The sequence below is a fragment of the Metopolophium dirhodum genome, chromosome 3 (assembly GCF_019925205.1).
Source record: "Metopolophium dirhodum isolate CAU chromosome 3, ASM1992520v1, whole genome shotgun sequence".
Classification (NCBI taxonomy): Eukaryota; Metazoa; Arthropoda; class Insecta; order Hemiptera; family Aphididae; genus Metopolophium; species Metopolophium dirhodum.
The window spans coordinates 6,631,551-6,659,420 of NC_083562.1; the positions used below are offsets into that span (position 1 = coordinate 6,631,551).

Genomic DNA, 27,870 nt, shown 5'->3' on the forward strand with positions numbered 1-27,870 from the left:
TCTAAATTATCTACCGAGGTAGATAATAATAATAATAATAATAATAATGATACTAATATATAATATTATCATCACGATTTAAGATCTTAAACCGTGATTATCATATAACATAATATTATCTATCTCAGTGCCTACTGCGTTATACAAGGCACATGCTTATTGCTTATACCATCAGCTACAATGATTATAATTTATATTCAACTGATTTAAGGGCCAGTTTAAGTAGCTATTTTAATTATTTGGTTTATTGTTTGATAATATTTTTTTTTCTAACAGTTAACAAGTATTTTGCTTATGGGTAGTATAATTTAAAAAAAAAATCATGTTATGTGTAAAATATTTTTTGTTATGTGTCTCAAGTTTTTTATTTTTTTTTAAACCTGCAACTGTCTATGGATTAGTAGAACCAATCACAGCTGGTGTTGCTGCAGGAGCTTTTATGATAGGATACTTTGCAGATAAATTGCCTTTTTTTAATGATTGTCCTAAAAAATTTGAAATAAAAGGTAGGGTCAGTTAAAAAATATTATACAATATTTTTTCTTGTTATTATTAATAATTTTTTCATTCTTACAATCTTACATCAAATAAGCTGTTAATGTGTTATGAATACTTCTATGTATCTTAAAATCTTATACAGAGAGATTTTCCCTAAAGAATATATTCAAATCCTGAGTTTTGGAATTTTTAAATATTCTCAGACAATTTAATCTTAAATTAAGATCCTCTTATTTATTTCTAAGTATATTTAGTGTTCATTTTATACATTTGTATTTATACTATAGTTTTACATTATTCCTTATACAGATCTTGAACTTGACATGAAAAACAGTTTTTTTGGGCAACATATTGCATCAAAAATTGTAATATCTGCTTTGGCAGGTAATTTGCATCGTAGCAAAAAAAATAAGAAACCAATAGTAATGTGTTTCCAAGGTTCCAGTGGTACTGGTAAAAATTTTTTATCAGATTTAATTGCTAGTCATATGTTCAATTCAACAAAATCAAGAAAAAAACGATATCATGTTATTAATGGGCAAACTGAATTTCCTTTGCAATCAGAAATAAACAATTATAAGGTAAAATAATGTTCTTTGGGTAGGTATGTTACTATACTCGGAATGTGTTTGGATGTAAAATATTTTTTTAGATTCGGAGTAAGGAAGCTAGTGGTTTTACAATGGTCTTTATTTATTTATTTTTTTTTTTATCCTGTTACAAAATTTCTACCAGAAGGAGTGCTTCGATTTCAACTTATAGTACCTTATCTTTTAATTTAATTTTAATTTCTAACACTTTGTATATCACCATAGCAACAAATAAAAAAAAATATAATATTAATTCAACTAACAGGCTATAATAAAAAATCCAGACTGACAAACCATCTCCACTCGGAATAGTTTTTCTTATACTATAATATTATCGAATTCAAGTTTAATACAATCCATTATACATTGACCCACTTGTAACCTTCTGTAAAGCAAAGTGACATCCACTTACCCGCTTTTTTTAACTTGTAATCCTATCTCCTATAAAAATTACAAATATAGAATAGTAATCTTAATTTCTGTCTCAAATTCTCACTATAATAATATTATCTTTGCATTTCAACTTTTGATTTTTTTGAGAGATACTTTGAAAAGTACTGTAACTAATTTCAGTTACATTGTTATTATCTTCTACATCATAAGTTATATTATATATTTAATAGTAATATGTTATGGTTTATTCCTTTTAAATTCGAAGCATAGCAATGAATGTATGGATTTTATTATTTTATGCTTTTTTTTTGTATGTGATGTGACTTTAAGCAGTATATAGTAAAGAAGTTTTAATCTTAAACTTCAGGGTTTTTTTTTTGGTAAATTTGATGTATTTCATACATTTTTGACAAAATCAATTTGTTTATTGGAAATCAAAAATGAATAACTGGATAGCCAGTTAGGTACTTAAAAATGTTTATAAGTTTTTCTTTTTTTAGACATTGGTTATTTTTTATGTCAAAAAAATTAAAAAACTTAATCAATTTCCCCATAAGTTGTTCTTGCGAAAATTTAAAAAGATAAGAGGTCAAGTGTTAGATACTTTCAACATATATGAAAGTCAAAAGTTTAAATTTTAATGAAATTTAATTGTTTCACTCTTACTGAATACTCAAATTGTTATACTTAATATTCATTAATATTTCAGGAAAAACTTTATTCTGATGTGAAATCCGCTATAAAATCATGTGATACAAATTTATTTGTTTTTGATGAAATCCATTATATACCTATGGGTATATTAGACATACTAGGACCTATTCTTGAGAACAATGATGTGTCCATTGATTCTAGGTAATTAACTAGTTCATTGTTTTATAGTGTCTGATACTATTGACTCAGTGGTGCCGATCTATATTTCATGTCCACTTACTTAAAAAAAATTTTTAGCTTATCTCGAATAGTGCATTATAATCGCGATTAACTGCCATACTCATACTATTATTGCCTATTCTTTACACTTACCATTATTGTTAAATTATGATGATGTTTAAATATTAAATACCACTAATGATTGATCACTTATTATCACCCACCCACTCACCTAACCCAACCATAAATAGTTCTGAGGAATATTCCCCAGTTGATACCTGTGTTCGGCGCCACTGTCTATTATATAGCTTTTTAATAAATTTGAAAATAAAAATGTCGCATGAAGTTTCTTTCACTTTAAATGTTGAGCTATGTTGAATCTAAAAAAAAATCATTATAATAATATAAAAGTGTTATATGTATTAATACTAAATAATACATGCACAATTAGTTAAATGATTGGTTTTAAATTTTAAAAAGAAACATAACTATATACTAATTGTCTTATTAATATTACAGGAATTCAATTTTTATATTTTTAACTAATACAGGATATAATCCAATTTTACAAAAGTATTTAGATCTTTGGGATAACGGATTTTCTAGAGAGGAAATGACAGTTGCAGATTTTGATACCATTTTAACAAAATCTGCTTTTAATGAAAAAGGTAAAACTTAAATTTATCATTATTTACAAATTACAATAGTTATAAGGCCGTCACCATAACCCTTATGTACCTAATAGACAACTGCATAAATATTTATATTTTATGTAATAAAAATTTGAAAATTTTATAACTTAATTTTAAATAAAAGACATGCATTTGCGTGTCATAGATAATTTTTTAGGTACATTTTAAAATGATTATTGATTATTATATATGATTATTTGTATTGATTATTGATATGTTAATTTTGATAGGTGGGTTGATGAAAAGTTCAATAATAGATTCCCATATTATTGATTTTTATGTTCCATTTTTACCACTTGAAAAAGTTCATGTGTTACAATGTATTGAGGCAGAGTTGAAAAATCTAAATAATTCTTTGGATTCTGAAGCAAAAAGGTAATATAATTATTGAAGTATAGAAAATCAGTGATGACAAATTAAATCCATCATTTATTTGTTTATAGTTTTTAATTACATTATGATACTAATTTATTGAATTGATATCCATTTGATAAGCATTATTCTATTTCTATAATACATATATATTTCTATATTTACGTTGTATTAAGTACTTTAATTGTTGAGCTATAATAGCTATAATATATTTGAAGCTAATAAAAAAAAACAATTACAACATAAAATGGGTATTTTAGAATTTTGATTACATTTTTTTTACATATTTGACCTTTTTTTATCTTATATAACATCCGAGCCTTAATAATAATTTATGACACAATTTCTTACAGTATGACTAAAAAAGTAAAAATATTTATAAAAAGGTGGATAAGTGGATGTCGCTCTGCTGTACAGTAGGTTACAAGTGGGTTACTGTAATGGATGGTGTTAAATTTGAATTCAATGATATAATATCATTGTATAAGAAAAACGATTCTGAGCGAAAACGGTCAGTCACCTTATGATATTACCAAGTATATTTGATGATATTATTGTGAATAAAGTAATTTATATATAACCTATTAACGTGGAGCCTTGTTTTAAATTTTCAATCCTTAGCCATAAAAGTTAAACATTTTATAAATTTTTAACCACAAAATAATTAATAAATTATAAATTTGATAAATGTTGTCAAAATTTGAACTTTAAATGCTTATAAAAAAAAATTGTGCATATGTATTTTTAATATTTTTCAACTGCTATTAAAACGATATATCAGGAGTCTAATATTAAATTTTCACGCTTTTTTACCCAACAAATAAAAATTTATTGATATTTATAGAAAAAAAAACTAAAAAAATTGAAAACTGACAATGTCCGTAAACAGCTCAAAAAGAGTCAAAATATTTTCAACATTTTATGGTGTATATAAAATGCTAATATAAACATTCAGTGAAATTTTCAAGTATCTACAGTCATTCGTTTTTTAATTACAATAAAATAAGAAAATTGTTACATGAGAAATCGAGTAAATATCAAATGTTGTAAAAATATAAATTTCAGACGCTCATAAAAATTTAATTTAAGTTTCTTCTAGACATTTTTTTTTTGATAAAGGTAGACAAACTTATGAGTAATCTTATATTACATTTTCAAATCTTAGATTTAAAAAGAAAAATTTTTATGAATTCTCATCAAAATAATTTGCTATTTTTCGTGATTTTTCCGTATTTTGTCAAAATTTGAACTTTAAACGTGTATAAAAAAAAACTGTGACTAAGGATTTTTAATTTTTTTCATCTGCCTTTGAAACAATAAACTAGGAGCCTTCTATTAAATTGTCAAGCTTTTTTACTCAACAGATAAAATTTTATTGATATTTATAGAAAAAAAATTTAAAAAAACTGAAAACTGACAATGTCCGTAAACAGTTCAAAAAAAGTCAAATTATTTTCAAAATTGTATTGTGTATAGAAAATGCAAATATAAACAACCAGTGAAAATTTCATGCATCTACGGTCATTTGTTTTAGAGTTACACCAATAACCAAAATCGATTTTGTTAAAAATCGATTTTGCGTAAAAATTCCCGTTTTTCCTTAATTTTTCTTTTGTTTTTCACATCGCTTTTGAAAACTACTGGGAAATTAAAATTTTGACCTCCCCAATGCACCAACGATATTCACTTTCCCATCGAACAAGATACTGAAGTCGAAAATCGAAGCATTATTTCGACTACTTATCGTGTACACAGACACAAAAATAAAAAAAAAATAAAAAAAAATAAAAAAAAAAAACACACATCATTGTAAAATCAATACATTCATCGTTTCACTCAGAATCTAAAATGAATGTTTGGTATGTTGAAATTTAAACTATGGACCCAATTTTAATAAATACTTTACAAAATTTTAAATATTTTTCTTAATGTATGGCACATAAAATAAAATATTGATCACTTTCATCTTAATAAACTTAAATACCAATACATTTTTAATTGATTAAATGCATGTGAAATTATTAAAATGTATAACAATATATTTTTGAGACTTATTACAGATAACAATAAATAACCATGTATGGAAATAATTACTTGAAAAATGTACTTAATATATTTAATATAAAAGTCCATCTTTTTTCAGTGACATATTGCGTATAGTTCCATTTGGTCCAGAGCCTAAAAAGTTATTTGCTACTTCTGGTTGTAAAAGGCTTAATCAATGGATTACATCTAAATTATATTCTAATTAAATTGGATATTCTTAAAGAATACTGTGGTCTGTGAGTGTTCTTGTACATTAACTTTTGGAAAAAAACCAATCTGAAAATAAGTATTGAAATATATATTTTTAAATGTTTTATAATCATTTTGTTTTTATTTTATAATACATTGGGGCTTTTGCCCAATTTACGGTTTATACATTTAATACTATACATTGTTTAATATTTTAAGTATTATTAAAGCAAAAAGAAGGGGTCTCGATTTGCTAGATACATGCAGTGGCATAGTGGTTCTTTCCATAATTAGTTGAGAAAATAGGGAATGAAAAAGGACTAGGGTGATGTGGGATCTGGACTGGAACATTAAAAGAGATCTGGGATAATAAGTAATATTTAATTTTAATATTTTAAATGAATAAATATATTAAGATAAATATGAATATTATTTTTACCAAATGGATAATATCGTTGTCAAAGCCCTAACTCTCATTTTACATTTTGCCCCAAATAATTAATTATAATAGCCTCTGACTCTATGTCTTGCCTTCAAGCCTTAAATTCCAATCCCTTCAGCTCTCATCTATCGCCTGTTGTTTTCGTATCAAGTCCTTAATTTTTAACCTCTTTCAACTACATTATACAATTCACTTCCTATGAAACAACTTACTCGAAAACTTTGGCGTTAGATATAGAAACATAACACCAAACATTCCTACATACACCTGGTTCAATAACGTAGTTTTATTTAAACCATATATTACTCAATTTAATCGATTACGCGTGGGACATCTATTAACAAGTCACTCTTTTAAACTCGGTCTAAATGATTCCCCACTCTGTACACTTCATTTTAATGAATGTATTTGTGACCTTCCACATCTGCACATATAATTAATGTGCCTTGCTCTACAGTCCAAACGCCTAGCTCTAATCGACTCTCTTAAATCTTTCAATTCTCCTTTTAATATCCAATCCATTCTCAACACTAATTGCACACTCTCTATTAAAATTATTATAAATTTTATTTTGGATGCTAGCTTTACTATATAGTTTAATGGTTTTTTTAATGTAATCTATTTATATTCTTGTAACTTTAATATTGTTGAGCTATATTAGTTGTGCTAATTGGCAAGACAGAGGATGAAATTAAGACTTTAGCAGAATTACTTATAGAGAGAAGCAAACCAATGGGATTAATGGCAAATGAAGGAAAGACTAAATATATGATATTATCGCACAATAACTATAACCAACAAAGCCTAGTGGTGAACGGAATGCTTTTCGATAGAGTTAATACATTCAAATACCTTGGAGTGGAATTGAGAGCGGATGGAGATAACCATAGAGAAATCAAACAAAGAATTAATTCAGCTAACAGAGGTTTCTTTGCCCTAAAATCTGTTTTAAATTCTAAGTTTGTCACCTTTAAAACAAAAACTATATTTTATAAAGTAATGATATGCCAAATTGTCCTATACATGAGTGAAACATGGACTACTACAAAAACAGATGAACAAAAAGTAGCTATTTTTGAGAGGAAGGTGCTAAGAAAGATATTTGGCCCAAAAAAGATTGCTCAACCGGCCTGTGGGAATGACGGACCAATCTAGAACTTAGGGAATTACTCAGTGAGGCAGACATAGTAGCAACGCTGAAAATCAAGCGTATTAGCTGGGCAGGACACATATGGAGAGCACAAGACCAGATAATTCGAGAGCTAACAAAATGGATCCCCAATGGAAAGAGGCCATTAGGAAGGCCAAGACAAAGATGGATAGACAGGGTTAAGAGTGACCTACAAATTCTAGGAGTAATAAACGGCAAAGAGCTAGCTAATGATAGAGAAGCATGGGGAGATTTGGTGGTTACGGCAAAGGGCCTAAATAGTCTATACTAAGCCAAAAAAAAAAAAATAGTTGTTACTTAAGGGGATTCAATACCGTGATTTTCTGTTTTTGTCTAAAACACACGCGACTTAGGATTTTAGACTGGTTCTTTGCCAAACATACCAATACTGATCTAATGAAACGATAATAATTCTAAAAACAGACTTGAATTTGTCGTCAAGTTTACTTGAAATCGACTTTCCCACATTTTTGATTTTAACTTCTCTAAACTATTTTTAAATACTCTTTTTAAATATGACATTTTTAGGAATTTGGGGGATAATATCACAGAATATAACAATATCAAACATGTGGGAAACTCGATTTCAAGTAGACTTGACGGTTTATTCAAATCTGTTTTCAGATTCCTTATCGCTTCAATAGATCAATTGGAATGTTAGTCGAAAACACCTCTATAATAGTATGTCGCACGTGTGTCAAAAACAGAAAATCGCGGTATCAAATCCACTTGAAGCTAATAAAAAAAAATTATTATTCAACCCCCTTGAATCTTGAGTTATATCTGAAAAATATATAGTTACTATAATCCCTTGTATGATATGCATAGACAATAGAGTATGCAGGAGTGCGGTTACCACAGATTTAATAGCATGATTATAAATACCATATACCTATTAAGAGGACGTATCACGGAAAAAAATCACTCTAAAAATTCCTTTAAAAACATGTTTACTAGTTCCAATAACATGGGTTACTGAGCGGTTTGATCATAAAAACACCTATGAACAAAATTGTAGTAGACTTTTATCCGGTTCCGTAAGAAGCCCGATTTTTGAAATTTTCATTTCTAAGTCCTAAAAATAACTTTTGAAAAATTAAAAAAAGTGTATTATTAATCATGATATATTTCATGATGTTTTAAAGATATCAAAAATCGAGCTTCTTACGGAACTAGATAAAATAAATATTAAATTTGAAATTTGATAAATGTTGTCAAAATTCGAACTTTAAATGCTTATAAAAAAATTGTGCTTATGTATTTTTAATATTTTTCAACTGCTATTGTAACATTATATCAGGAGTTATCTTGCATTAAATTTTCACGCTTTTTTACCCATCAAATAAAATTTTATTGATATTTATAGACAAAAAAATTGAAAACTGACGTAAACAGCTCAAAAAGAGTCAAATTATTTTATAAATTTTATCGTGTATAGAAAATGCTAATATAAGCATTCAGTGAAATTTTCAAGTATCCATACAGTCATTCGTTTTTTTAATTACAACAAAATAAGAAAATTGTTACATGAGAAATCGAGTGAATATCAAATGTTGTAAAAATATGAACTTCAAACGCTTATAAAAATTTAATTTGATTTGCTAGTAGACATTTTTTTTTTTGATAAAGATAGACAAACTTATGAGGAATATTGTATAACATTTTCGAAATCTTAGGTTTAAAAAGAAAAATTTGTATGAATTTTTAACTCAAAATAGTTTGCACATTTTCGTGAATTTTACGTATTTTTCTCAATATTTGAACTTTAAATGCTTATAAAAAAAATTGTGACTACCTATGGATTTCTAATATTTTTCATCTATCTTTTAAATATTATATTAGCAGCCTTGTATTAAATTTTCAAGCTTTTTTATCCAACAAATAAAATTTTATTGATATTTATTGAAAAAAAAACTAAAAAAAATTGGAAACTGAAAATGTCCATAAACAGCCTAAAATAAGTCAAAATAATTTAAAAATGGCATGATGTATCGCAAAAAATATTTCAAAAACAGATTTTGCGTAAAAATCCCCGTAATTCCTTAATTTTTCTTTTGTTTTTCACGGTGCTTTTGAAAACTACTGGGAAATTTTTACTTTGAGTCCCCAATGTACTAACTAGATTCACTTTCCTATTAGAAAAGATACCGTTGAAGAAAATCTAAGCATTTTTACTGTCCTAAAAGGTGATGACAGACACAAAAAACTAAAATCAGAATCTAAAATAAAATTATAAATTCTATTATATTTGTTGAACTTATATTAATATTTTTCATGGTTAAATAAGAAGAAATTGTTGCTCGTTACCCTTTTATTATATTAATGTAGGTAATATGATTATAATTTATTTTTTTAAATAAAAATATAGTGATAAATAATATAGGTCATTTACTAAATCTATTGATTGATTTTATACATTTCATAAACTGTAATTCATTGAATTGTGTAATACTTCTATAGTAGTTTGTATAGTAATTTTAAACAAACAGTTACTTATATAAATAATTTTTTGCTAAATGTATGTTACAATTTGTTAACATTATATTGTACAACTATACCTACATTTTAAATTAGTTATTTTTTGGCAGTGAGTGTACCCGATCTCTTCAAAAATTACAGAATGATAATTAAAGATTTTAGAGTGTTATTATTATCATTACGAGTATATTATAATTATTATTTTACTATATTAGGTATAGCCGTATAGGTATACCTACTACCAACATATTATTAATTAAAAATATATTTGTAATTACTTATCATCATATTTTAATATAACATTAACAGTTGAACGTAAAAGATAAAACACGGAAAATTAATATTAATTTAATTGCGCTGTATTTATTTTATTTACCATTTATTAGATTTTACTATAAGTATTATATTTAAATAAGTAATAATCCAATAACTACTAATCAAGCTATGTTATAATACAGTTTCTACGATCTACATATTGGGACATAAATTTAGGTAAGCAGTATCTTAATTTATAATCGGTAGTTCATAGGTACGCGAGGGTATTGAAAATATTACGTCGGCATTTGCGTATAATGAATTTTATAATGATACGAATAGTACCGGACGAACGTTCATAGATAAATAAACGGCGCTCTCGAACGAGCACTCGTCGCCGCCGTCGGCCGGTTGCGAATTGCGAGTAGTAGGCGCGACTTACGCCGTTCGCTTGCGGATCGTGAAAACACCTAACAGCGCATCCTCTCGGTCATTGCACGCGTAAATTGTTCGTCACACGTCCTAAGTAGATTGCTCACTGGCCGATTACCTACCTTATCAAAATTGATAAGTGCTAAATGTACGGATGAAGTGACGAACTAGATTAGTCCGTGTCGGTTGCTAACTTTACAGGACTTTATTGTTACCCAACTGTTCAAAATTGAACGTAACTTATTAGTTAATAGTTATTACTTATTTTAGTATAGACTACAGTTGTTGTACACAATTTATCAATATTAAGTGCCTACTATTTATTAAGTTCAAAGTTCTAATTATTTATTTAACACTAATACTTTATGATTTTTGTAATAATTATTAGAATTTAAATTATTTAGTTTAATGTTTGATAACATATTTTTTTTTCAACAGCTAACAAGTATTTTGTTTATAGTCAATATAATTTAAAATACAAATTTGTGTACCATGTTATGTGGAAAATATTTTTTATTTTATTTCTTAAGTTTATTTTTTTTTAAATCTACAACTGTATATGGATTAATAGATCCAATCACAGGAACTTTTGTTGTAGGAGCTTTTGTGTCAGGATACTTTTTAAATTCAAACTATATACTCCCTTATTTTGGTGGATGTCCTAAAACATTTGAAATTAAAGGTAAGTTCAGTTAAAATATTAAACAGTGTCTTATCTTGTAACTAAAAATAAATAACTACTTAACCTGTATGTATTTTATTTTTTTCCTTCTTACATCAAAATATTTTATAAGCTTTTAAAGTATTATAAAAATGTGTAGTTTCTTAATATTCTATATAACATAACTACAAAGTTTATTACATAACTGTTAAGATAGTTCAATTTGACTAAATTGTAATACTACACATAGATATTCAACTTCTGATTGATGATTTAAATTTTACTGCATAATAAACCCATGCAGTTGTCGTAGTCCGTGGTTTGTTGTAACTTAGTATTATAATTATAATTCAATAAAAGTATTATATAGTATTGCAAGCATAATGTAAATTATTAACATTTATCATTTCATTTATGTTTAATCTTATGACATCTCAGTAGAATTAATATACCTACCAATATCTTTTGCTTTAAATACTAAAAATGTATCACAAATTATTATTCTTTTATTTATTTATTATGTATATTTAGTATTAACTTTCTACATTTATGTCTATACTATAGTTTTTCATTATTCCTTTTATAGATTTAGAGCACGACATGAAAAAAAGTTTTTTTGGGCAACATATTGCATCAAAAATTGTAGTATCTGCTTTGGCAGGTAATTTGCATCGTAGCAGTAAGAACAAAAAACCATTAGTAATGAGTTTCCATGGTTCTACTGGTTCTGGTAAAAATTTTTTATCAGATTTAATTGCTAAACATATGTTCAAATCGAACAAAGTAAAAGAATTACGATATTATGTTATTCATGGACGATCTAAATTTCCTTTGCAATCAAAAATAAACGATTATAAGGTAAGTAGGGAGGTTGTTTTAATAAAAAATTTGTTTTAATTAATAATCCCATCTCTTATAAAAATTACAAAATGTAGAAAATGATCTTTATTTCTGTATCAAATTTAAATATTTTGATCTTCTCACTATAATTTAATATTATCTTTGTATTTTAACATTTGATTTTTTTGTGAATACTTTGAAGAGTACTGTAATTAATTTCAGTTACATTGTTATTATCTTCTACATTATAAGTTATCAGTGTCAGTCTGGCTATTGATCGGGCCCTAAGCACAATAATTTTCAATGGGCCCCTTTAAAAAACATCATTGTAAAATCAATACATCGCTACGCTCAGAAACTAAAATGTTTTTTACCTAGGTAATTTTTATTTTCTGTGTACAATATTGATGTCAAAAATTCATAAATAACAATACAAGAATCAAATCTTATAAATATGGTATTATAATTAAGAGGACGTGATACCCGTGTGTTGTCTCCGTCTTACAAGTGCGTAACATAGCAAATTCTACGCAAAGCAGAACACTTGTAGCTCAATTAGTTTAAAAATTAGAGTGAATTGACATCTTATAAAATCTAAAGGTAGGATTATTATCTAGACAACCTCACGGGCTTTTGATTATATTTTAATTTTTAAGCGAGCTATTAGAATTTAAAATTGTAAATTGTTTATAGATCTTAAAGTACTCATAACTAGCTTAACTTAACTTAAAAATTAAAATGTTATAAAAAACCCATGAGGTTGTCTAGATAATAATCTTACCTTTAGATTTTATAAGAGGTTAATTTACTCTAATTTTACACGTGTTTTGCTGAGCGTACAATTTGCTATGTTATGCACTTGTAAGACGGAGACAACACATGTGGGTGTCACATCCTCTTGATAGATAGGATTGTGTTAAATTTATTTAAGTTAATATAAATAAAATAATGTATAGACTATATGTACATCGCAACAGCCTTCATAAAATATAATTTCAGAGTTTGACAATTATTTTGGTAAAAAATATATAGATATTTGCACCTATTCCTACTACAATATGTTTATTAATTGGAAAGCTCTAATTTGATATACAATGCAGATATTTTAGTAAAGTTTTTTTTTATGTATTATCTTTATGACTAATAGCCTTCCTTTTACCAAGGTCGAAAAAAATTTTTCCAGAAAACACTTATTTTGGTTAAAAAATAATTTTAAAATTTGTTGAATACGCACTACTACTCGTTGAAATTGAACATAATATTTGTTTATTTTTTTTTTATATTGTTAAATATATCCACTAATAACAATACAAATCAATGTTATAGGACAATGATTTTTGTGACAAATTTAACGTGTTGCTGTGAATAACTTGCTCATTATTTTAATTATATAATTTTGTTTTTAAAATTAAGATCATGCTACAATGGGTGTATACAATTGACTTGTGTTTAGCAGTTCATGGTGGATATAATATTATATTGATCAATATTATATTAAGAAATTCGTGAAAATCGCAAGTGAACTTAATTTTTTATTTCTTTCCCAGTTGGCTAGGGCCCTCAATATATAAAAATATCCAAGGGCACCCGAATAGGCGGTTGGGCCAGACCGACACTGTAAGTTATATTATACATTTAACAGTAATACATAATTATATATTCCATTTTAATTCAGAACAAAACAGTGAATGTATTGATTCTATTATTATACATTTTTTTAGTATCTCATGTCCTACTAAGGTGTAGTAAAGAAGATTTAATTTTAAACTTTGAGTTAGGTTTTTGGTGGTAAATGGGAACTTTTTCATACATTTTTGACAAAATCAATTAGGTCCATTTTTTTCGTTGTAAATTAAAAATGAATATCTATAGAAAGCCAAATTAGTACTTGACATATTAGTTTTCAAAATATTTTGGTTGTTTTTGAGCTATTCAAAGATATTTAAAATTTTATATTTTTTAGTTTTTATAAAATTGAAAAATTAATCAATTTTGCATTGTTCTTACAGCAATTCAAAAAGTTAAGAAGTCAAGTTTAAGTGTTAAATACTTTCAACATATATGAAAGTCAAAAGTTTAAATTTTAATGAAATTTAATTGTTTCACTCTTACTGAATACTCAAATTTTTATACTTAATATTCATTAATATTTCAGGAAAAACTTTATTCTGATGTGAAATCCGCTATAAAATCATGTGATACAAATTTATTTGTTTTTGATGAAATCCATTATATACCTATGGGTATATTAGACATACTAATACCTATTCTTGAAAATAATGATGTATCCGTGGATTCTAGGTAATTTATAAGTTAGTTGTTTTATAGGGTCTGATGCTATTGTCTAGCTATTTTATAAATTAAAAAAATTAATATTTTGCTTGAAGTTTCTGTCACTATAAATTTTGAGCCATGTGAAATCTATAAGAAAATCATTATTCATATGAAAGGGGGTTATATTTTTAGTTAAAAAGACAATAGAATTGGATTGCTTAAATGTATTAATATATGAACATCAAAGTTGAATGATTGAATTTTAATTTAAAAAAAAAACTGTTTTATTAACATTACAGGAATTCAATTTTTATATTTTTAACTAATACAGCCAGTGATTCTATTATAAAAAAGTACTTAGAACTCTGGGTTAGTGGAGTTTCAAGAGAAAGGATGAAAGTTCAAGATTTTGATACCATTTTACTAAAATCTGCTTTCAATGAAGAAGGTAAAAACTTATATTTATCATTATTAACATTAGTTATAACTCAATATAATATAGTTAAATTTAAAGTTGATATATTTCAAGTAATACAAATATGAATTTATGGTGTTCCAATTATGTGCTAACAATGGTTTGTTGGTATTTAATATGTATAATAGTTGTCTTGTCAAAAGACATAATTAAAAGTTTTTTTCAGTTTGAAATTAAACTGTTAAGCTAAATCATTGATTAGACAAAAAACACATGCAAATATTTATATTTTATGTAATTTAAATGTAAAAGTTATAACTATTTATTTGAAATAAAATTAATTTTTTAAATGTTGTAGAGGTCATTTTTTAAATAAATTTTTAAATTATAAAATGTGATGATGTATTAATTTTAATAGGAGGGTTGAAGAAAAGTGCAATAATAGATTCCCATATTATTGATCATTATGTTCCATTTTTACCACTCGAAAAAGTTCATGTGCAACAATGTATCGAGGCAGAGTTGAAAAATCTTAAAAAACATTTGGATTCTGAAACAAAAAGGTAATAAAATAACCACTGAATATACTTATATATACAGAGTATTTCTGAAATGGATGAGGTCACTATGATAATATATGCATACTTACTGTGATGGCTCAATGAAGATTTTTTTTCTATCTTTAAAATTTGAGTTATTTCAAATTATTTTTAGAACATTATCTTAAATGTAAAAATAAACACAAATAGGGCATAAGCTATGACAGTGAAAAATATAAACATAATATGTTAAATGTCTATTAATATATTAAAGGGAAAATTATTGGTTACTACCTCCTATTTGCTTTCAATAGTAATTATGTAATAAATACAATTTATTTAATATACTTGTTATGTATTAACAATATGTTTTTATTATATAGCAGTATTAATATAAAAATTTCTTAACAAATGTATGCTATATTTAAATTAAAAATGCTTAACAGTAAGTAATGACACAGTTTTTTACAGTATGACTAAAAAAGTAAAAAAATATATTATATATAAATGTTTGGTATGTTGAAACGTAAATAATAGACACAATTTTAATATATATTTTAACTTTACAAAATTATAAATATTTAATTAAATATATTTCTTAATATAGCACATAAAATAAAATATTGTTCACTATCTTAATTAACTTAAATATCAATGAATTTTCAATTGATCAAATTTATGGGAAATTATTAAAATGTATAATGACACATTTTTGAGACTTATTACAGTTAAAAATAAATAACCATGTATGGCATTGATTATTTGTAAAATGTACTTAATAATATCATTCACTTTTTTTTTTAGCGAAATATTGCAGATAATTACATTTGGTCCCGAGCCTCAAAAGTTATTTTCTTCTTCTGGTTGTAAAAGGATCAAAGCATTGGTTACAACTGAATTAGAATCAAATTTAATTTGAAATTTTTAATGTACACTGTGAGTGTTCTTGTACATAAACTTTTGGAAAAAAACCAATCTGAAAATAAGTATTAAAATATATATTTTTGTAATGTTTTATAATCATTAAAAATGTTTAATATAATTAAGTCAATTACTTTATCTCCAATTTGTCCTTTCCACCATCCTTTTTGATCCCCTTCTTTGCTCAAAATTTTCAATGTGCATCCTTCTTTTAATGGTAACTGGTTTGATTCAGTAGGAGAAAAATTATACTTGGCTATAGCAAGTATTCGACAAAATGGCCATTTCAGTTTGATGTCCAACCTGTAAAATTAATAATTAAATATAATTATTATGAATGTATTATTTTTATATTTTTAAATTATGTTAAGTGTACACACCCAGTAAAATTTTCACTCAAACTATTTCGTTCATAAAAATTAACTAATTCAACTAGATTGGGAAAGAACCGTTTTTCTGATAGATAAAAACTGCTAATTCCATCTTCTAATCTCTCACATATTTTCATATGCTTTACTTGGTTATTGGATCTAAATATAAATACATGTATTGTGTTAAATTAATTTTAAATTTTGATAGTTGATATTTAACTAATTGTTAAGAAGCTTACTTTAAACTTAATGCATAAACAGTTTCTACTGGTCTAGTAGGTCCTTGAGGTCGTATTCTCACTAAATAGGTACCATCAGATTCGCTTTCCAATAGATTTGTTGCTCGATCTCTATCCATTTCTCCAACAAACCTATACAATAAAATAATTTATTGAACTATAATTTTCATTAATAATATTACGGCATACATTTTTGTTGTGCACTTTTATAAATATAATTAGGATAGTGTTTGTAAAAACCCCACTAGAGAAAACTACCACAATTGTGGACTGTTATTAAGTGAATCTACAGAACATTTTCATGGGCTTCAATTAGCTGATTTTTTAGTATCCTTGTAAGCAGTCAAAATATGCATACAATCAAATCATAAATTAGTATTCTTCTCAATTAAATAAATAGGTATACTTATTATGGATTTATAACTAAATCCAATCAGTCACAATCATAAAAGTACAGAATGTGGACACATGGTTGTGCAAAATAAATGTCAAAATGTATTTTTTTAATCTGAAGTATTTTATATTAGTTTTTTGTAGTGGTAGTTTTCAAATAGTTTTGAATATGGAAATCTACAGTCTTACCCTGATAAAAAATATTTGCAAAATCCTAAAAAGAAGAAATTTTGATTTTACTTTAGAAGTCCATGATACTTATAGTTAGATTAGTTTACAGCCATACGGCATACACAGTAAGTTATATATTTTGCTTTTGATGTTGGTAATATTTTTTTTAAAACTTGTTAAAAATTTAAATTATTTTTCAAGGTCTTGCTTTAGTTACAGGTTACTGGGTATTTAGTTTTTAATATATATTTTATAAAACTCACCACAAATGTTCTGTTAAAGTATCATTGTCTGACCAATTTCTTGTCCAATCTGGTGACTGAAATAAGAAGTAAATTTTTTCTTACAAGTTATTGTATTTTTTTAAATAGAAATAATTTTTTTTTTTAAATGAAAATCAATAAAAATTAATTTATAATGTTTTTTGTTTATATTTAATAAATATATTTTTAAACTTATTATTATGAGTTTATTAACTAGTTACTACATACGTACATTCATATTATGTTTAAAAATGTACAATAAACATAATACTATTACAGATTATATTAAACCAGATGTTGCACTTTCTACTCAAGCTTTGTAATTCTCAAAAATGTAAACAAATCAAAACCTACCTCAAATCAGTATAACCGCTAATAGAAAAATGTGTTTTATATAAACTGCAATACCATGTACAATTATTATTTGAAAAAGTCGATTAATTTAAAAAAAACCTTGCGGTTAACCGGAAAAGACAATAATTGAGGTTCTACTATATATTTGTTGTGTGACTAGAAATAATTGAGCTTAATTATATTTTGTGAGTGAATGCAAATTTCTTTCTAAATAATCATATTTACATAGTAAGATTTATTTAGTTCAAAATATAAGACAATATAGATTCATACTCTGTGTCGTTGATTGAAATTGGTATGATCAACTGGAAATCGATTTGAAAACATTGTGTTTTGAAGGGTAGTAGATTGTGGACTAATTAAACCACACCTCCCAGATTCTGGTATGCATGATTTATGAACACTAATAAAACATTCTTCGCATTTGTAACCCTATAAACACAAAATAAACTCAGATATAGAATGTACCAACAATAAAACTAATTAGATTTAAATAATAGTTTACCTGAAATATACAGCCTTTCAAGTATTTCGAACAATGATAACATACGGTTGGTATATCAAAAGTTTGCATTACAAATTTGTGACTTGTTAAATTGCATACTGATGGCTCAATATTATCCCTAAATTAAAGTTTTTATTTTTATAAATAATTAATAAAAACGTATCAATTAACATGACATTTTGAAAACTCAGTGTATAAATTGGAAAATATTGATTACTAATTATTAATTAACCTAACCTAACAGAACAAAATACTTGAAAAATGGAAACACTATTTTGGACGACTACTTAACTGTGAAAACCCAGTGAAGACATTTGCATGGATGCCAACGGAACCTAATGACACTGAATGCCCGCCTTCAAGCAGAGATGAAATATTACAACAACTCAACAGGCTAAAAAACTATAAGACTCCTGGGGAGGACGGAATCCAAGGAGAAGTGCTAAAAAACCTAGATGAATTAACGATAAATAAAATACATAGTATTATAGAGAGTGTTTGGCATGAAGAAAGACTTCCTAAAGACTGGGGCACCGCATTAATCTGCCCTATTCATAAAAAAAATGATCCACAAGAGTGTAGTAATTATAGGGGTATAGCATTACTAGATACAACGTACAAAGTTCTAGCATATTGTATACTGGATAGAGTAAGACCTATAGCAGAGAATTTACTAGGTGACTACCAGGGAGGATTTAGGCCCAATAGATCCACAACAGATCAGATTTTCGTTATAAGGCAGATTCTCCAAAAAAGCTGGGAATATAACAAGGATGTACACATATTGTTTGTGGACTTTAAAAAAGCTTATGATTCTATTCATAAGGAAAGCCTAGTAAATATACTTAAAGAATTCAGATTTCCAAGTAAAATCGTGAACCTCATTGGAGCTACCATCAGCCAGACAGATATAAAAGTCAAGATAGCAAACACAATATCACAGCCCGTGGGAGTGACAACAGGTCTCCGACAAGGCGATGCACTATCTCCAGTGCTGTTTAACTTGGTACTCGAAAAAAAATAGTTCGAGAAATGAACATCTCGGAAGGAATTGAACTAGGTCAGGTAAAAATAGGGCTCATAGCATACGCAGACGATATTGCTCTCTTAGGAGATAATATTGAGGTGATAAAAAGTCTGGGAAAGAAACTTATAAAGACCGCGGAGAAAGTAGGCTTAACTATTAATGATGATAAGACAGAATATTTGGTTGTCAGTCGAAGTAACAGAAATTATAGACTAGAACAACATATTGAGCTAGAAGGACATAAATTTAAGAAAGTATCACAATTCAAATATCTAGGATCGATTATCACCCAAGATAATGAACTTAAGACTGAGGTGTCGTCAAGAATACAATTAGCTAACAAGGGATATTATGGATTAGAAAAAATACTAAAATCGAGGACACTCTCTAAAAATTTAAAAATAAGAATGTATATGACATTATTACGACCTATTGTCCTGTATGGCTCTGAGACGTGGGCATTGAGGAAAGCTGAAGAACAGAGACTAGGGGTTTTCGAGAGGAAAGTTTTAAGAAAAATTTATGGACCGGTCTTTGACAGTGGAACAAATGAATGGAGAAAGTTACATAATGATGAACTCAAAAGACAGTTTCAGAGACCTGACATAGTTAAGGAGATCACAAAAAGAAGACTCAGTTGGGGGGGCCATGCCTGGCGTAAACAAGGATCCCTAGTTAGACAGGTAATAGAGAATAAACCAATAGGTAAAAGACCTCTAGGAAGACCCAGACTGAGGTGGGAAGACTGTGTTAAAAAGGACTTAAAAATGATAGATCCAGGAATCAGATGGAGAGAAACTGCAGAGGATAGGGACAGATGGCAAGATTTGTATTTAGCGGTATGGTCTTAAAGGCCGAAACCAAGAAAAAGAAGAAGAAGAAGAAGAATTATTACTCTAGAATATGTATACAAGGAAAGTTATTAATTAAAATTGAATTAAATAAATCATATTCATTAGTATTTTTTAATATTTATAATAGATTATGTAGGTATAGTTTTCTTACATGGCATCTTGAATAGCTTTCATCCATTTCATCTTTTGTTCTTCAGATCTTGCATAAAATGTATACACAGTGCTTTCTGACTTGTGAACCATGTGAAACTGATAGGACCATCGATTTTCTCTATATAAGAATTTGCGGCTAGTATAATCTTCTAGACGATATTGTGATATAAGAAGTGATTGCTTAAAAGAATATTGATCACTCTGGAAACCAATGAACTAAATATGTTTAAATAAAATAAACTTCATTAAAAACAAACAAACTTCATTATATTAAGACTTTAAATTTTATATTTTATCAAATTATTTTTATAAGACAAAAATAATGATTAATAATTGAAGACAAAATTATATAAAAATTCATGTTGCAATTTTAATATTTTTATCTTAAATATTTAGTTATATACATATACATAGTTATACATTACCTTTATTACCTATCGATCATTTATTATTATTAATTTATACAAAATTGTTTTTATTGAGAAGAGGTCGTAATTGTATGTGACTATCCTAAGGTGGGCAAGTTAATGAAAATAACTGAAGCTTAACTTAAATTAAAAGTTAACAAAAAAAAAATTAAAATAGATAAATTTGAAGTTGAAATAGAAAATAAAGTTAACTTAACTTAGTTAATTTTTTGCTGGACTTACTGGGTAACTTTTTAACCAGCTAAAACATCTTTATCAACAATTATAATTGCTTATAAATTGACCCTAAATATTTTGAACATTTCATTGTGTATAGAACATGATAATTTAAATAATAGTGGAATGTTAAAAAAAAAACTAAAATAATTTTATAAAAAATATTTTTTTTTACTTATAAATAATATAATAATGGCATAAAAATCTATTTTTTTTTTCGTATTATCGAGGACCGGGCAGAGAACCGCGATTTGAGTTACAGCTACCAGGAATGGCATAAAAATCTAGATCAGATGCTCATAAGATATAATTGTGTAGAGAAAATGTATGAAAAACAAACATTTAATTCTAATAACAACTTATGCAGAAACTTGTATTAAATTTTCAAATCTTAAGTATGGGTATAATACATTTAACTGCATAATAATTTGTACATTTTTATGATTTCGATGCAATTTGTCAATATTTTAACTTTGAACACTCATTAGTATAGTGGATTTACGCTCAATCTAACCTAACAGCTATGTAAGCTCGTATTAAATTTTCTAGTTTTTTGAATGAGGGATTTTTTTTTTATTGAAATCTATAGCAAAAAAAAAAAAACAATACAAACACAATTTATATTAACTATCAAGATAACAATTTCATTTTTAAGAATTTTATTATATACAATTATATGAAGTGTGCATATTAAAATATATTTAAATGCAATTATTATAATGATTTATATTTAAGCATACCTATTATAATTTATAACCAGTAACTTCTAAATACACACTATCACATGTTACCAACGCAAACCGGGTGCAACTATATCAACCCTTAGTAATACATGAATAAATCAAAGTTAAAAATTTAACTTACTCTAATCGATTTGCACATCAACACGACTTGGTCAAAAATGAAGACATATCTACAAAAATTAAAATAATAAAATATTTACATTCAAGCAAAGAAAATCATTAAACATCAAACATGTACTATACTAACATGCACAATTCCACCCTCAAACCAATATTAAATAAAATTATACATTTCAAATCAATTAAACAAATTAAAATACCTTGGTTTTAATTTCTGATCATTATGTGCTTTTATTTTTAATTCACCATCAGCAATTAAATGACCATAGTTTTTCAATTCAGTCATTCCAACAATATCCCAATCAACAATACTTTTCTGAAAAATTATAATTTTATTGTTATTACAATTTATTACATAACATTTTATAATATTATTATTCTTTTTTTACAATAATCAATATTAATAATTATTACTTGAACATCATTCATGATTTGCAAAGTATCACTATCTCTCTTAACTTCATTTATATATTGAGCTATATCTACCATACACTCTTTTGCCCATTCTAATCCTGGAAGATCTTTATGTGTCTAATTTACAATCATATAAATATAAATATTTTAGATAAAATATAATATATTATAAATGTTGGTTATAATACCTGCGGTGTATCATGTATAAGTTTATCTAATAATAAGTGGTATTTAAGTATCCTTTGCATTGGTACAGACAAGATATCTCTTAATTTAAATTTTCCATTATTAGCTTCTTCTTGGCAACGCTAAAAAAAATAATTACATTTTTAAAATTTGAATTGATATTTTTATATTAAACAAACAATTAACTAGTACTTGAATAAGAATGTAGTAAAAAAAGATGGTGTATACCTAAACATTTTACAACATAATAGGTAATTTAGAAACATTAAAAAGACCGTAAAATATATTTCCCATTTATAAAATTTTTCAATAAAAAATATAAAACTAATAAATGGACTTTAGACAATAAATCAAACATACAATACTAAAGAAAAACATCATAATTAAAACTGAGATAACCCAAAACCTAAAATAAATATTATATGTACCATAAAGTGAAGAAGATGAAACATGAAATTACTAGGTTTTATTAAAAGTAGAGGAAAAAAAGTATATAAATACAACATAATATGAATAATAAATTCAAATATATTTAATCATACATTAACTTCTCTATTGATATGTTCATTTTGGTTGCAAATGTCTTGTATTCTATCTTGAGCTGTTGTCAGGTTTGCACAGTAATCTGCATAAACCAGAAACTTATCCTTCCAATTAAGAAAGACATCAGAAAGCCTTAAGGAGCTATACTGTGAACATGCTTTTATTAAATCCAAATGAAAATCCTTATGTATTTCATGAAGTTCCTAAACATGTTATAAAATATTAAAACAAATAAAAATGTGATGATAATTAAAGCTTACTTTTATTCCTTGAAATATTGTACAAAAATCATCTTCTTTCATTATTTTTATTAGTGGTTTTATAAAGCATTTTAACAGTGTTTGTAATACATCAACATAATTTTTTTCAGTTTCAACCAGTTCATTAATGACATAGTCTCGTTTTTCAATAATTTGTTGTGGAACTACAGGATGCTAAAATAAGTATGAAAGTATAAAAATATACAAGTACCTAAGTAAAGTTTAATTAAAAAGATTACACTATAGTGCATATAGTTGATCATACAATTATAATTATAAATCAACAACCACTATTGCATTTATTCTGCAATAAATTATATTCTGTAAATATTACATTTTTGTCTATACTACTCTCTTCTCGCTACCCATAATATTTATATCCACTACAAGTGTATTTACAGAAGTTTTAATAATTCTAACCAACTTTTATTTTAGCTACCTCTGCTATAACTTCCTCCTAAATTGTCTTAACTATTTCTTTTTTTGAATATGTCCATATTATCTTAAACATATTCTCAAACAATTTTTCCCCTATTAACACTTACAAATAATCAGAGAAAAATCACATATGATTATGTTTGATAAATAAAAACAAATAAGTATACTGGGATACAAGGAGGGGGGACCATGGGGGCTGAATTCCTCCCCCCCATAGGCCTTAGGTGCTTAAAAATATTTCACTCTTGCCTACGCAATTATATAATATATTCAATAAAAAGGTAATCTTGTTATTAAAGTTTGTTATTAAGAATAACTAATTATTATTATTTTAAAATATGCATGTATGATGAATAAAATTATTCATTATAAAAACTTAAACTTAAAGCCTATGCTTATATATACTTGAAGTAAACTTTTTCGGCTGGCCCTTCCCTTTTTTAATGTCTAGATCCGCACCTAGTAAAAACAATTGTGTATAATATTATAATGACTATAATATAAACCATGATCAGAATTTTAGAAAAGCCATTAATTAAATGGTAAGTTAATTATCTAATTTGGTACTTTGAAATTCAAAATTCATATTGCTTTCTTGTACCTGCTTTTTATGAACAATTAACAAAGAAACTGTTTCTAGCATATCTTAGTGTTAGCCCCATGAAATCAGAAATATTGATTCTACTGAATGGTGGTTTTTTAGAAAAATAAATATACATTTTAAATATATATTAATGTTTTAAATTTTCTCTTGGTAGTTGGTTAATTGTGTTAAATGTATTTGGAAAACAAAACTAGATTAACTCAATGACAGATTTTGTCATTTTGAAAATTTTTTTTTATTTGTATCAAACTTAAGAAGATGTACAAAATATAGGTGTGAATTACCCACCCAGCACAGTCCCCTTCACATTAAATGAAGTGCTTGATCTAACTACTTAGTTACTTCTCTGTAAGTATTAACTTATTTAAATTGTCATTGTGTTATGCTACAGCCTGAAGTCTTTAAATATTAAATACGTTTTCATTTTAATATTAATAATCAATTAAATATTAATTAAAACAAATATTTTTAGATTCTGAATGGAGTGATGAGTTTTTTTTTTGTTTTCACCATTAGGACAGTAAAAATACTTCTATTTTCAACTGTGGTTAAAAATTGTATAGCCAAGGATTGAAAATGTAATTCAATTTTTCTGTTCATATTATAACAAATATGTAAACTTTTTTTTAGATATTTTAAGTTCAAATTTGGAGGAAATTAGTTATTTAATCAAAGAAAAACAATTTTAGTTATTTTAAACTAAAAAAACTTAAAAAATTTTTTTTTATTAATTAACCCACAGCAACTTGGGCCATTGGGTGGTTTTTTACTGTGAGGGAGGGTACTGTAGGTTTAACACGTGTATTTGTTAGTTATTTTCTAGTGGGCACCTATAGATATCTGCCATCCTGGGGGATGGCGGACTCTCTCCAGACACCGTGACTGCCCGAAGAGAAGTGCCACCTGTGGCCGGGTTTCGAACTTACGCCATAGTCCGATCGGCCACTCTGTCCCCCTTAAAAATATTATTTGTGGGTACTTGAAACTGTTAACGTATATTATTATACTTTATACACACAGTGACATTTTTAAATGTAATAATTTTCGTAGGCAATGAATTCAAATTTAACATATTATAAATTTTAGTGACTTACTCTTGAATGACGTTGTATTATTATTAAATAGTCATTAAAATATACAAATGAATTTTTATCATAGAGAAAACTAATAACTAATAATACCTATTAAACAATTTACCTCTGAAATAGATAGTGAAGTTCGAATGTCGATTGCACATAAATCATGATAAATTTCTTCATTTCGAATATGAGTATCATAACTGGTGTATTCATTTTCATGAAAAGAATCTAATAAAGCACTTCTTGAAGATACAAGGTCTCTAAAATATAATTTTAAAATGCATTTAAAATAATGATAATTAATTAGGTAATTAAAATTATAGTAATGGGTATTTGTAAAATAAACAAACAAACATTTTAGATAAATAACTCATTTACATAAATGGTATATTTTTTTTTTTTAACTTGAGCCTGGCAACTATGGCCATTAGCTATTGTAGGAGTTATGGACAATGGTTTTTAAACTTAAATTTTGATTTTGAACAAATAACAAATAAAATAAAATATATTTCATAATACAATACCCATCACTTAAAATATATATGAAATATTTTAAATTACAATGAGTTTATGTTTCTGTATATGTCTTCTTGTGATAATGTTCTTGGTTTAGTAACAATAAATCCACTGTAACCAAAGCACATTTTTAAAACAAATTTACGTTTAAAAAATAATAATCAATTCAATATACGTACGGTATATGAAGTCTTTGTAATTTTGGAGTTTGTGATAGAATTGATAAAGTACGAATAACTTTGAAAAAATCAGATAGTTCAAACAATATAATTGGATCAAATATATCATATTCTTTAACATCAAAAACTTCTTGACATACTTGTAGAAATGTTTTTATGTTGCGTAAACATAAAAACTAGAAAAATTAAAATAATAATAAATAAATTGAAAGCATTGCAAACTTAAAACAGTTAAAACTATAAATGTTCATGAATGTAAACAATTTTCATTTATATTTAAGCTATAGTGTATATACTTTCTAAAAAACTGAACAATGAATATTTTTTGCAATAAAATATATTGCAAAAACATATTTATGCAGAGCACAATTAGCTTATAATTTATAATATATAGGTTAAATACTTTAATATGAATCTAGGAAAATAAATCAACTTATTTTGCTACAAAAATTAATTATATTATAGTACTCGAGTCATACACAGGTTGATTCACAAATGAAATGCTTCCCCTAATTTTATTTTAATTAACTCGCGCCCAATCGGGCAATAAGATAATTAGATTATTTTATCTTTAATAATTAATTTGTTCAAATTTTGATTTTTAAAATTCTTATCTAAAAATAATAAAAATGAGAATTTGAATATATTTATTATTAAACGAAAAAGTGAGCATACTTGGTAAATCATTCTGTATAATCTTAAATCAAGTTTTTGGTTAAATAATAAATGAAAATTACTACGGGTAGTGAATGACTAAAAAAAAGTGTTACCTATTATGGTAGAATATAGGAATTTATATAGAACCTAAAAATGTTAATGGTTTTTGAAATAATGAATAGGTACTTAATATAATATACCTAATTATAAATAACAGTCATATAAAAATGATAAATATATTTAATTTGTTTTTAAATTAATTATTTAACTATACAATTTACATAAATAAGTAAAGTGGTGTAATTTAACAGTACAAATAAAGAAAATTAAGTTTTAATTAATTTTCGATTTTTAACTCTATTTATATAAGTTTATTCGTGACAAATTGGTGTATTAGTCAGTGTTTAAAACTTCTAGATCAACCATAATATCAATTTATAAACGTGGGGTATGTATGTTTAATTTAATAAATAAATTTGATTAAGTTTTCAATGTATAATGAAACTTATAAAACATTACTTGAGCCATTTGTGGTTTTTGATTTATGTCTTTTGTTCCAAGACATCCTGGCTCTAGAATGTTTAAAAGATTGCATAAAATTACTCCATCCCTAAGTGTATGTGCTAAATCGTCGATTGTAGATTCTGGCCAATTGACTTTATGATCAGATCTGATCGCGCCACACCTTGTTAGCCAATTCGTGCATTCACGCCAACCACCGTTTGCCATGACAACATCAATAAGATACAGTTGCAAATAAATAAATGGTCATAATAAAACTAGAAATTGGTTGGAAAAGTAAAAGTAAAAAACGAAAGGATTAAAGGAATGTCAACACGATTTTAGATTAACGACAACAATCAACTTGTTGAATGTTTATTTTGATTTGATGTATCATGCATATTACAATAATACAATGATACCATGAAAGAAATGATACATAACTTCCTGCTGATAACGAATAAATACATGTTTAACAGTGTAGCTAACAGCTGAATACGCGAACAGCCCATAGAAAATAAAATAAAATCAATAAACACTTGGTCACACTGAATTTTATTGGTGTACACTTTTTA

General features: G+C 26.1%; 3 protein-coding genes across 5 annotated transcripts; 2 read left to right on the top strand and 1 right to left on the bottom strand.

Moving 5' to 3' along the window:
- The first annotated feature begins 126 nt into the window (after positions 1-126).
- LOC132941805 (torsin-like protein) lies at positions 127-5,783 on the top strand. 2 transcript variants are annotated; one of them, XM_061009983.1, is made up of 6 exons: positions 127-506; positions 808-1,079; positions 2,191-2,336; positions 2,874-3,022; positions 3,277-3,421; positions 5,562-5,783. In XM_061009983.1, exons 1-6 carry the CDS (start codon positions 323-325, stop codon positions 5,668-5,670), a joined length of 1,005 nt encoding a protein of 334 aa, XP_060865966.1. In that variant the 5' UTR covers positions 127-322; the 3' UTR covers positions 5,671-5,783. The 2 variants fall into 2 exon arrangements, with proteins under 2 accessions (XP_060865966.1, XP_060865967.1); XM_061009984.1 differs by lacking the exon at positions 127-506 and adding an exon at positions 520-742.
- Positions 5,784-10,175: 4,392 nt separating this feature from the next.
- On the top strand, positions 10,176-16,202 carry LOC132940882 (torsin-1A-like). The gene is made up of 6 exons (XM_061008682.1): positions 10,176-11,113; positions 11,679-11,950; positions 14,088-14,233; positions 14,506-14,654; positions 15,040-15,184; positions 15,965-16,202. The coding sequence occupies exons 1-6, from the start codon at positions 10,924-10,926 to the stop codon at positions 16,077-16,079; spliced, it is 1,017 nt and encodes a 338-aa protein (XP_060864665.1). The 5' UTR covers positions 10,176-10,923; the 3' UTR covers positions 16,080-16,202.
- Positions 15,695-27,693, bottom strand: LOC132940880 (protein vav). 2 transcript variants are annotated; one of them, XM_061008680.1, is made up of 18 exons: positions 27,314-27,693; positions 26,138-26,313; positions 26,004-26,069; positions 25,561-25,702; positions 23,322-23,495; positions 23,061-23,264; positions 22,521-22,640; positions 22,333-22,449; positions 22,119-22,234; positions 21,920-21,968; positions 20,410-20,612; positions 18,378-18,495; positions 18,146-18,304; positions 17,519-17,574; positions 16,692-16,823; positions 16,462-16,611; positions 16,216-16,384; positions 15,695-16,136 (listed from the first exon to the last, which is right to left on the bottom strand). In XM_061008680.1, exons 1-18 carry the CDS (start codon positions 27,521-27,523, stop codon positions 16,071-16,073), a joined length of 2,427 nt encoding a protein of 808 aa, XP_060864663.1. In that variant the 5' UTR covers positions 27,524-27,693; the 3' UTR covers positions 15,695-16,070. The 2 variants fall into 2 exon arrangements, with proteins under 2 accessions (XP_060864663.1, XP_060864662.1); XM_061008679.1 differs by having other exon boundaries at positions 20,410-20,627.
- Between the last annotated feature and the right edge of the window lie 177 nt (positions 27,694-27,870).